The following is a 12523-nucleotide window of genomic DNA, read 5'->3' on the forward strand; positions in this document are numbered from 1 at the left end:
GGTTCCACCAGATTCTTTTTCTGGCAGTGGGGAAGGTGCTGACACAACAGCGGGCCTCGCCCCATTTCTCACGTTTGCAGTTTTGATATTAACTAAGTAAATAATTATATGACTTATTTCCACAATATGTTCATGCTCCCACAAAGGTACAGCAACTTTTCAGCAAGTATTTGGAACACTCCAAGCCCCGAGGGAAACCAAAGGAAACATGGAAAAGTCTGTCACAATACTTTATTAGGTTTTATAAATCATTATATCGCCATAATTTGCATGACAATTCAGAGAAGAATAAGTAAAGGTTCAATCGTGTATTAAGCAGTAGTAGCTGTCAGTACTAGCTAGCTGTCAGCACTAGCTAGCTGTCAGTACTAACTAGCTGCCAGCACCAGCTAGCCGTCATTACTAGCTAGCTGTCAGCACTAGCTAGCTGTCAGTACTAACTAGCTGTCAGCACTTAGCTAGCTGTCAGCACCAGCTAGCCGTCAGCACTAGCTAGCTGTCAGTACTAACTAGCTGCCAGCACTTAGCTAGCTGTCAGCACTAGCTAGCTGTCAGTACTAACTAGCTGCCAGCACTTAGCCAACTGTCAGCACAGCTAGCTGTCAGCACTAGCTAGCTGTCAGTACTAACTAGCTGCCAGCACTTAGCTAGCTGTCTGTCAGCACCAGCTAGCGATGCTGTGTGCATGTGACTGGTCATATCAACAGTGCTGAGGCAGGCAGAGTTCACAACCACATTCATACTTGTCCTTCTCAGGATCAGTAAGAAATAAAGTAAAAATTTTAAGAAACACCAGCAGATCAGCAACGAACACACCTCAAATCGTTCATGAAGTAGCTTGTTGTTCTCGGTGAATCCCCGGTGTCAGGATTTTATTTCACATGATACAAAATGTGAAACTGTTTTGTTCCCATGACACTGGGGATTATAAGTGAAAAGATTAAAAATAAAGCGTTTCCAATCAGAATTTAAATACATCCGAACAGATTTTATTTCGCTGTCTTTTTCTCCCGAATTGTATCCAGCCAATTACCCCACTATTCTGAGCTGTCACAGTCGCTGCTCCACCCCCTCTGCTGATCTGGGGAGGGCTGCAGACTACCACGTGCCTCCTCCCATACATGTGGAGTCGCCAGCTGCTTCTTTTCACCTGACAGTGAGGAGTTTCACTAGGGGGACATAGCGCGTGGGAAGATCACGCTATTCCCCCCAGTTCCCCCTACCCCCTGAACAGGCGCCCCGACCAACCAGAGGAGGCGCTAGTGCAGCGACCAGGACACATACCCACCTCTTGCTTCCCACCCGCAGACATGGCGGATTGTGTCTGTAGGGACGCCCGACCAAGCTGGAGGCGTCAGCGAGATTCGGACAGGGATCCCCATGTTGGCAGCAAAGGGAATAGACCACCACGCTACCTGGATGCCATTTGAACAGATTTCTAACTTTGAAAGCACAACATTTAAAATCAAGCACTTTCCAAACTTTCCAGACTTTCAATGAGCGCTGATAGAAAGACTTTTACTGTGAAAAGACCTTAAGTTGCCCCTGCACTATATAGAATTACCTTACCTTTCTACTGCACAAACACCTGAACGTAGAGACCTTCAGCTCACATGCGAAGGGTTTATAAGTGTTAGGGTTAGAGGGCTGGTCAGGTGAGTGGTCAGAGGTCAGAGGTCGTTGTCTCACCATAATGATGATGACCATGCAGCCAGTCAAGGTTCGGTTCAGTCGCTTGTTTATGGGGAAGTACGGCTCCTCTGCCCCGGTCACTGGGTTCCTCATCGTCATCGGAGCCATTGCTGTGAACTCTGGCCGAGGTCTCTCCTGTACCAACATATAACCCTGCTGTTCATGAAGCACTGGTCTCTGGTCTCTCTCTGGATTCCAGTCTGATGAATGACTGTTGTTCTATTGTAGATCTCTCTGTAGGTCCCTCTGGATACCAGAGACTGACATACAACCCACATGTGACATTTTCCAGAGCAAACAAATATGACCGACCTCGACATCCTGAAAGTCGGAGCAGTCCCAGCGGTGCGTGAGAGCGGAGCAGGTCCTCTTCCAGTATTCCAGGAAGGAGACGGCCCACAGAGACATGAAGACACTGAAGAAGACTGTCCCTCCATTATCAAATAGCAGACCAGCCTACAGACAAACAAACAGACAGACAGCCAATCAGGTACTTTGTAGGACAGACTGATGGATGAAGAGACAAGACAGGCAGGTACCTTGTAAGTGAGACAGATGCTGGAGAGGTTCCAGAGGGAGCAGATGTTACACAGCGGACACATGATGAACTGATCCCCGCTGTTACACAATTCTCTACTATACACACACACATAAAACACAAAGAGAAGCACAGAAACAGACATCAGTTTTATGACCCTATGATCTAGTTTTGATGAATATTATGGTAATGTAACACACACACACACACACACACACACACACCTTTACTCAGCATCTTCATTTAAGGGCCCCCTAATTCAGGTAGTTTAATTTCTGAGTTTTCTAAGCTGCTGCCGCTGCCTCTTCTTCTTCCGGCTTGTTCCCTGTTTGTCAGGGGTCGCCACAGTGGATATCCTAGTTTCCATCGGTACCCTGTGAGGACAGAGCACCAATGGCGGCTGTTGTTAACCCAGACCTTGACCAATCCGGCATGGTCTTGGTCCGCATACTGATTTGGCAAAATGTTATGTCGGATGCCTTGTTGGATCTGCTGTGGCGACCCCTAACGGGAGCAGCCGAAAGTGGTAGTTATGTCGGATGTCCTTCCTGACACATCCACTAACACTATGGATGAGGCAGCGGTAAAGCGCTGGATGCCATCTCAGTATTCATGGACTTGCGCCCATACTCTCGGTGGTTTTAATAGTCATGTGTGTTGTCCTTCCCATTCCCTGCCTTCCCATTTTTTGGATCTTACGGACTCTTAGTGTAGTTTAAACGTTTATTTGGGAAGGGACAATATACATTGAGGTGGCATGGTGGTTAGTGCGGTTGCCTCACAGCAAGAAGGTCCTGGGTTCAAGCCCCGGGGTAGTCCAACCTTGGTGGGTCATCCCGGGTCGTCCTCTGTGTGGAGTTTGCATGTTCTCCCCGTGTCTGCGTGGGTTTCCTCCGGGGGCTCCGGTTTCCTCCCACAGTCCAAAGACATGTAGGTCAGGTGAATCCGCCGTACTAAGTTATCCCTAGGTGTGAATGGGTGTGTGTGTGTGTGTGTGTGTTGGCCCTGTGTGATGGCCTGGCGGCCTGTCCAGGGTGTCTCCCTGCCTGCCCAAACTGGCCTTCTGACAGTTCTCTGTGGCCTAGCCACCTGGCTCCTGGTGAACTCACCAATGTCTTCACTTATGGGTAAGATGGGGGACTCCTCAGGAGTCCATGTTGCCATTGCCTCTTTTTCTGCACCCTGTTGGTCTATGTTTCCAGTTCCCAGCTCCCCAGGGTACACATATTCATCTCCTGTTGGTAACTCGCTCTCATTTACCACAGGCTTCCCCCAAATCGGCAACCTGGTGTGCTTCCTTTGAGCGCCTTGTTTCCTGTTACCACCCGGTGCCTGGCCCACCTGCTTAGATCCCCATGGGTCATTAATTAGAACAAAATCAAGATTCCAGTCTTTTGTCATTTGTTTTCCTGTTTTTAGGTTTTCCGTATTCCCAAGGTATGGCTTCAGTCTATTGTAGTGTACAACAGCTGTATGAGGGCCATGACATTGCTCTATTTCATATTGGACATCTGACAGGAGGCAGGCCTGACCAGGAGGCTCAGGCCTATTTTGTTTTTTCCACTCCATCAACAGGGAAATCACAGGGTCCCTATCCTGTGCTTCCAGGAGGAAGTCCATGTTTGCTGAGGCTTGAGAGTCTCATCTCATCTCATCATCAGCCACTTCTCCTGGTTGGGTCACAGTGGCAGCAAGCTAAGTAGGGCACTCCAGATGTCCTTCTCCCTAGCAACGCCCTCCAGCTCCTCCTGGGGGATCCCAAGGTGTTCCCAGGCCACATTGGACATGTAGTCCCTCCAGCGAGTTCTGGGTCTGCCCCGGGGTCTCCTCCCAGTTGGACGTCCCCAGAAAACCTCCAAAGGAAGGCGCCCAGGAGGCATCCTAATCAGATGCTCGAACCACCTCAACTGGCTCCTTTCAATGCAAAGGAGCAGTGGCTCTACTCCGAGCTCCTCACCCTATCTCTAAGGCTGAGCCCAGACACCCTACAGAGGAAACTCATTTCAGCCGCTTGTACCCACAATCTCACCCTTTCGGTCACTACCCAGAGCTCATGACAATAGGTGAGGGTTGGATTGAAGATTGACAACTTGCCTCTACTTGCCTCTCTGATATTAAATCCTGGATGTCCCAAAATTTTCTTAAATCTAATGATAAGTCTGAGGTCATTCTGTTTGGTACCCCAAATTCCATCTGCCCTTTTGGTACTAATCTTGGTGGTCTGTCAAATAGTCTTAAACAGGCTGCTAGGAAACTGGGGGTAATATTCTATGCTAGCCTCTGTTTTGATAATCAAGCCATGTTTCTCCAGCTCAAGCTAATCTCCAAAATTAGGTCATTGTTGTCAGTTGCCGATCTGCAAAAAGTTGTACTTGCTTGTATCTATTCTCGGCTTGACTATTGTAATTCACTTTACTCTGGTATCAGCAGGGGCTCCCTCCACCATCTGCAGTTGGTACAAAACGCCACCGCTCGGCTCGTTACCAGGAGAAAGAGGCATGACCATACCACTCCTCTGCTTGCCTCCCTACACTGGCTCCCTGTTAGGTTTTGAATTGATTTTAAAATGTTATTGCTCACTTTTAAGGCTTCAAATGGTCTTGCTCCTACATACATGTGTGATGTATTGACCTGGTATACACCCCCTCTCCGCCATAAAGATCTGCAGACGGAGCCCTGCTGCTTATTCCCGGGTCTGGGTTTGTCACAAAGGGTGAGCAGGCTTTTGCTGTTAGAGCCCCCACACTATGGACCTCTCTTCTTGTTGAGCTGGGACAAACCAAGTCTCTAGCTTCTTCTAAACCTCGTCTTAACACCTTTCTTTTTATGAAAGCTTTTACACATCTGTCTGTCTTTATCTATTTATACTCTTTTTATTTTTACTCCTAGTTATTTGGTCTTACTCATTCACTGTTGTGACCTCCTCTTTGTTCATGTTCTCTGGTCTGATCCTCATGTTTGTCTTGTCTGGTTTTATTTCTTTTGTAAAGCACCTTGTCACATTAAGAGACGTGCTATATAAACAAAGTGTATTATTATTATTACACACACACACACACACACACAAACACACACACACACACACAGTGTGCACTCACGCCGGGACATCGGTGGCCATGATCCAGAATCCAAACAAGAAGACCAGAGTTCCCACCAGAGATGCTGGGAGAAGCCAGCCAGTATAGAAACCTGTACAACCAGTAAGAAACCAGTCAGGACAGATGAAGAAACTCACAGTGAACCTCCAGCCTGACCCTGCCTATGAGCCCACACACAGACCAGAGGCAGGAGTCATACCTGAAACCTGTTGCCTATGAGCCCACACACAGTCCAGAGGCAGGGGTCATACCTGAAACTTGTTGCCTATGAGCCCACACACAGTCCAGAGGCAGGGGTCATACCTGAAACCTGTTGCCTATGAGCCCACACACAGTCCAGAGGCAGGGGTCATACCTGAAACTTGTTGCCTATGAGCCCACACACAGACCAGAGGCAGGAGTCATACCTGAAACCTGTTGCCTACGAGCCCACACACAGTCCAGAGGCAGGGGTCATACCTGAAACTTGTTGCCTATGAGCCCACACACAGTCCAGAGGCAGGGGTCATACCTGAAACCAACATCTAACAACTAACCTTCATTCATACAGCACATTTTTTTACTGATGACACATGGACTTATTCATGTAACATGGACGGAGGTTTGGTGTGGTTTGTGAGATGGAGGACTGGTGTGGTTTGGTGCGAGATAGGTCTGGCGTGGTTTGGTGAGACGGAGGTCTGGTGTGGTTTGGTGGGAGGGAGGTCTGATGTGGTTTAGTGAGACAGAGGTCTGGTGTGGTTTGGTGGGAGGGAGGTCTGGCGTGGTTTGGTGAGACGGAGGTCTGGTGTGGTTTGGTGGGAGGGAGTTCTGCTGTGGTTTGGTGTGAGGGAGGTCTGGTGTGGTTTGGTGAGACGGAGGTCTGGTGTGGTTTGGTGGGAGGGAGGTCTGGTGTGGTTTGGTGGGAGGGAGGTCTGGTGTGGTTTGGTGAGACGGAGGTCTGATGTGGTTTAGTGAGACAGAGGTCTGGTGTGGTTTGGTGGGAGGGAGGTCTGGTGTGGTTTGGTGAGACGGAGGTCTGATGTGGTTTAGTGAGACGGAGGTCTGGTGTGGTTTGGTGGGAGGGAGGTCTGGTGTGGTTTGGTGAGACGGAGGTCTGGTGTGGTTTGGTGAGACGGAGGTCTGGTGTTGTTTGTTTTTTTTACCCAGCCAGGCAAAGTAGAGCGCTATCTTCTCTCCAAAGTACTCTCTGATGTGGTCCAGTGGCTGGTAGCACCTCCAGCAGGACCACTGGGCCCAGTACCTAAACAAGACCTGCCTAAGACTCAGATACTGGGGGGGAACTGGGACCTCTGGTAACTCAAAAGGACCCTATAAAGACAGATGGACAGACAGACAGATAGTCAGACAGACATACAGATAGATAGATACATAGACAGACAGACAGACAGGTAGATAGATAGATAGATAGATAGATAGATAGATAGATAGATAGATAGATAGATAGATAGATAGATAGATAGATAGATAGATAGATAGATAGATAGATAGATAGACAGACAGATAGATAGATAGACAGGTAGATGGGTAGATAGATAGATAGATAGATAGATAGATAGATAGATAGATAGATAGATAGATAGATAGATAGATAGATAGATAGATAGATACATAGACAGACAGACAGACAGATAGATAGACAGGTAGATAGGTAGACAGACAGACAGACAGACAGACAGACAGGTAGATAGATAGATAGAGATAGATAGATAGATAGATAGATAGATAGATAGATAGATAGATAGATAGATAGATAGATAGATAGATAGATAGATAGATAGATAGATAGATAGATAGACAGACAGATAGATAGATAGACAGGTAGATGGGTAGATAGATAGATAGATAGATAGATAGATAGATAGATAGATAGATAGATAGATAGATAGATAGATAGATAGATAGATAGATACATAGACAGACAGACAGATAGATAGACAGGTAGATAGGTAGACAGACAGACAGACAGACAGACAGACAGATAGATAGATAGATAGATAGATAGATAGATAGATAGATAGATAGATAGATAGATAGATAGATAGATAGATAGATAGATAGATAGATAGATAGATACATAGACAGACAGATAGATAGATAGACAGGTAGATGGGTAGATAGACAGACAGACAGACAGACAGACAGACAGACAGACAGACAGACAGACAGACAGACAGATAGACAGACAGATAGATAGATAGATAGATAGATAGATAGGTAGATACATAGATAGACAGACAGATAGATAGATAGATAGATAGATAGATAGATAGATAGATAGATAGGTAGATACATAGATAGACAGATAGATAGATAGATAGATAGATAGATAGATAGACAGATAGATAGATAGACAGGTAGATAGGTAGATAGATAGATAGGTAGATACATAGATAGACAGATAGATAGATACCTCATGTAGTGGGAAAGCAGCGGTGAAAACGTGTTCGTTCAGCAGACGATCTATTCCCACCTCTCCTTTTTTCACCACTCCATATGGAGTCCTGGCCAAGATCTCATACACCTCGAAGAACAGGACACCACATCACCAGTGTTGGTGGTCACTGAAGCACATTTATACAATACAGTACAGTACAACACAATACAATACAACACAAGACAACACAACACAAGACAACGCAAGACAATACAGTACAGTACAACACAATACACTACAATACAATACAATACAACACAAGACAATACAGTACAATACAACACAGTACAATATAATACAATACAAACAACTATGTTAATTCCGCCAGGAGCAAGTTCGATTTAGCTTGTTGTACACAAAACACAGTAACAAACAAACAAATAACACAAACAGTGAATAACTCTCCAGGGAGCTAAATGTGGAATAAAATCTATAAGATCTATAAGTAATTAATAATATTGATAGACTAGATAAAATCTATAAGATAAGTAATTAATAATATTGATAGACAAGATAAAATCTATAAGTAATTAACAATATTGATAGACTAGATAAAATCTATAAGCTCTTAAGTAATTAATAATAATATTGATAGAATAGATAAAATCTATAAGCTCTTAAGTAATTAATAATAATATTGATAGACTAGATAAAATCTATAAACTCTTAAGTAATTAATAATAATAATGCTAGACTAGATAAAATCTATAAGATCTATAAGTAATTAATAATATTGATAGACTAGATAAAATCTATAAGATAAGCAATTAATAATATTGATAGACAAGACAAAATCTATAAGTAATTAACAATATTGATAGACTAGATAAAATCTATAAGCTCTTAAGTAATTAATAATAATATTGATAGGCTAGATAAACTCTATCAGTAATTAATAATATTGTGGCGAACGTAGAAGTAACGTCAAAGGTAACTTTTCAGTCTCCTTTATTGAACTCACGCAGAGACGAGAACTTCCTAGAAACGCGACACAATACATATGGGCTTCATCGACTCGAACAACAAAGTTGATCAGGGTTTCAGTACCAAAGTTACATAACACAACAGAATGACAACTGCAATTACACCACACCAAATAGTAATTACATAAACACATAAAACCACATAAAACACTTACAAAACATTTAATAACAACTGACAATCTGAACGCAGTGCCTGATGGGTAAAACAGGAGGGCACAATTCTAACGGGGTAGCCTCTTCACTACATTACCCCCTCCAGCGTGTCGCCTGTCCTCAGCCGACAACAAAGTCCCTATAGCGCAGGGGAAGCCGTCTCCGCCGCCGCGGGTTCCTGTTCCCCACTGTCCGTCCGGTTGGTAGGGCCTGTGGGTGTAGGAGGGACCGTCCCGGGTGGGCTAAACTGATCCAGGTTCTTCAGCCAAGGGGCGGTAAGGTGCCAAACGGTCCCGGTGCAGAACTACCACCCGCCCCCGGACACACAGTTTCACCCGGTACACAACATCCGAAAGCTGCTCCAACCCCTCACAGGGCCCCACCCACTGGCTGGCGAGCTTGGGGGAGATTCCTCTCTTCCGGGTTGGGTTGAAGACCCACACCTTTGCTCCTGGGGTGAAGGAGCGGCCCTAACAACGTGCCTCATACGCCCGCTTTTGTTTCGCACCTGCCTGTTCCTGATGCTGCCGAGCAAACTCGTGTGACTCGGCCAGACGTTGTTGGAGGTCTCGCAGGTACTTGAAACCGGGTATCTTGGGAAGGTCAGTACCCGGGGGCGTGCCAAAGGCTAAGTCCACAGGGGTCCGCAGTTCTCTCCCGAACATTAGCGTGGCCGGTGTACACCCAGTACTTTCTTGTACTGCCGACCGGTACGCCCACAGGACCAGGGGTAGATGACAGTCCCAGTCTCGCTGGTGCTGTGAGGTGACAATAGCGAGTTGTGTTGTGAGCGTTCGATTGAACCTCTCCACCAGTCCGTCGCTCTGGGGGTGGAGGGGCGTTGTCCTGGTCTTCTTCACCCCCATGTATTGACACACCTCAGCGAACACCTGTGCCTCGAAGTTCCGCCCCTGATTGCTGTGTATTTCTTCGGGCGCACCGAACCGACAGAACACCTCACACACCAGCTGCTTGGCTGTAGTGGCAGCGCTCTGGTCTGGGACCGCATACGCCTCAGGCCATTTGGTAAAGTAGTCCATGGCCACAAGGACGTACCGGTTCCGTTGTCTGTGGTGGGAAATGGGCCAAGGAAGTCCACACCGACCCGCTCCATGGGGGCCCCCACCTGATATTGTTGTAGAGGGGCATGGGAGCGTCCGATTGGTCCTTTCTTGGTGGTGCAGGCATCACAACAGTGCACAAAAAGTTCAGTGTCATGCCTGCATCCGGCCCAGTAGAACTGTTGGCGCAGTTTGTTCAGCGTCTTTGCCACCCCATAGTGACCTGCCCCCACCGAGCCGTGGGCCGCCCGTAGCACTCATTGGCGCCAGGCCTTGGGCACCAGTAACTGCCACACACTTCTTCCCCGGCTCGGCGCTTGCCAGACCCAGTACAACAGTCCATCACGCTGGGCCAAGGTGGACCACTGGGAAAAGTAGGCCTTGGTCTCCACCGACATGGCAGACACAGCTTGCCAGTGGGGGCGTGCCTTGGCATTGACCCACTGTCCCACCCTGGCCAGGGTGGGATCATTATCCTGCGCTGTCTGCCACTCCTGCTTGTCCATTGCCATGGACGGGAGAGGGCATCTGCATTGCTGTGCAGGCGCCCAGCTCGGTGCTGGGTCTCGAAGTCGTAGCTCTGCAGCTCCTCAATCCACCTAGCCACCTGGCCTTCGGGCTCCTTAAAGCTGAGCAGCCAGATCAGGGCCGCATGATCCGTCTGCAGGAGAAAGGCCTGGCCATAGAGATAGGGGCGAAAATGATTGAACGCCGCGACCACCGCCAGGAGCTCGCGTCATGTAACGCAGTAATTGCGTTCAGGGCGGCTCAAGACATGACTGTAGTAAGCCACCACTCTCTCTCCCCCAGCAACTTCCTGAGACAGGACGGCCCCCAGCCCCACATTGCTGGCGTCTGTGTCCACGATGAAGCGGCACTTAGGATCAGGAAGGGCCAGGATGGGTGCAGTGATCAAGGCGGTGCGGAGCCGGGCAAAGGCGGCTGCACAGTTGTCATCCCAGTGGAACTCCCGTCCCTTCTCGGTGAAACGGCGTAGGGGACTGGCAATGGAGGCAAAGTTGCGGACAAAACGTCGGTAGTAGGAGACGAGCCCCGTGAAGCTGCGCACCTTGCTGACGTTTCGCGGAACTGGCCATTTCTCGACCGCCTCCACCTTAGTAGGATCAGGGGCCACGCCCTCTGCCTCCACCACATGGCCCAAAAACTTGGTCTCATGTTGAAGGAGGTTGCATTTCTTGGGATGCAGGCGCAGGCCCGCCCCCCGAATGGCTTGGAAGACCTGACAGAGGTTCTCTAGGGCCAGCTCGAAGTCAGCGGCATGAACCAGAAGGTCATCAAGGTAAACCACACACCGGTTGCGGGGAATGTGAGCCAGCACCCTCTCCATTAGTCTCTCGAACGTGGCGGGGGCATTGTAGAGACCAAAGGGCATCACACGAAACTGCCAGAGTCCCTGGCCGTTGGTGAAGGCCGTCTTGGGTCTGGCTTCTGGTGCCAGCTCCACCTGCCAGTAACCGCTCTGTAGGTCAAGTGAGCTGAACCACTGTGACCCTGCGATGTGGTCCAGAGCGTCGTCAATGCGGGGCAAGGGGTAGGAGTCCTTGCGAGTTGCATTGTTCAGCCGACGAAAGTCCACACAGAACCTCCAGGTGTCATCCCACTTCTGACACCAATGTGGCGAACGTAGAAGTAACGTCAAAGGTAACTTTTCAGTCTCCTTTATTGAACTCACGCAGAGATGAGAACTTCCGAGAAATGCGACACAATACATGGGTGTCATCTACTCGAACAACAAAGTTGATCAGGGTTTCAGTATCAAAGTTACACAACACAACAGAAAGACAACTACAATTACACAACACCAAACAGTAATTACATAAACACATAAAACCACATAAAACACTTACAAAACATTTAATAACAACTGACAATCTGAACGCATTGCCTGATGGGCAAAACAGGAGGGCACAATTCTGACGGGGTAGCCTCTTTGCTACAATATTGATAGACTAGATAAAATCTATAAGATAACCCAGCCAGTGAGGATGCACAAGCCAGTGCATTCTTAGTGCCGGTCCCAAGCCCGGACAAATGGGGAGGGTTGCGTCAGGAAGGGCATCCGGCGTAAAATCTTTGCCAAATCAAATATGTGGATCATAAATAAGATTTCCATACCAGATCGGTCGAGGCCCGGGTTACCAACGATCGCCACCGGTACTGTTAACCACTAGGGTGCCGTCGGAAACTATGCTACTGTTGGGTGAAGGAGAAGGAGAGGGGGAAGGCATGTCCAGAGGCAGCGGGAGAGGAGGAAGGGTAGGCGTGTGGAGGTGAGAGTTGGAACTTTGAATGTTGGCACTATGACTGGTAAAGGGTGAGAGCTGGCGGACATGATGGAGAGAAGAAAGGTAGGCATACTGTGTGTGCAAGAGACCAGGTGGAAGGGGAGTAAGGTCAGGAGTATCGGAGGTGGGTTCAAACTCTTCTACCATGGTGCGAATGGGAGGAGAAATGGGGTAGGGGTAATTCTGAAGGAAGAGTATGTCAACAGCATGCTGGAGGTGAAGAGAGTGTCAGACAGAGTGATGAGTATGAAGCAG

General features: G+C 47.8%; 1 protein-coding gene across 1 annotated transcript in view; it reads right to left on the bottom strand.

Moving 5' to 3' along the window:
* Positions 1-12523, bottom strand: part of ano7 (anoctamin 7) — an 82027-nt gene that overhangs the window by 36568 nt on the left and 32936 nt on the right. The window contains exons 6-11 of the mRNA XM_056282938.1: positions 7742-7852; positions 6474-6639; positions 5329-5419; positions 2232-2328; positions 2005-2148; positions 1690-1827 (exon numbers count right to left, since the gene is read on the bottom strand). Of these exons, the coding sequence (XP_056138913.1) occupies positions 1690-1827; positions 2005-2148; positions 2232-2328; positions 5329-5419; positions 6474-6639; positions 7742-7852 (747 nt within the window). The remainder of the gene's footprint in view (positions 1-1689; positions 1828-2004; positions 2149-2231; positions 2329-5328; positions 5420-6473; positions 6640-7741; positions 7853-12523) is intronic.

The sequence above is a fragment of the Lampris incognitus genome, chromosome 7, assembly GCF_029633865.1.
Source record: "Lampris incognitus isolate fLamInc1 chromosome 7, fLamInc1.hap2, whole genome shotgun sequence".
Taxonomy (NCBI): domain Eukaryota; kingdom Metazoa; phylum Chordata; class Actinopteri; order Lampriformes; family Lampridae; genus Lampris; species Lampris incognitus.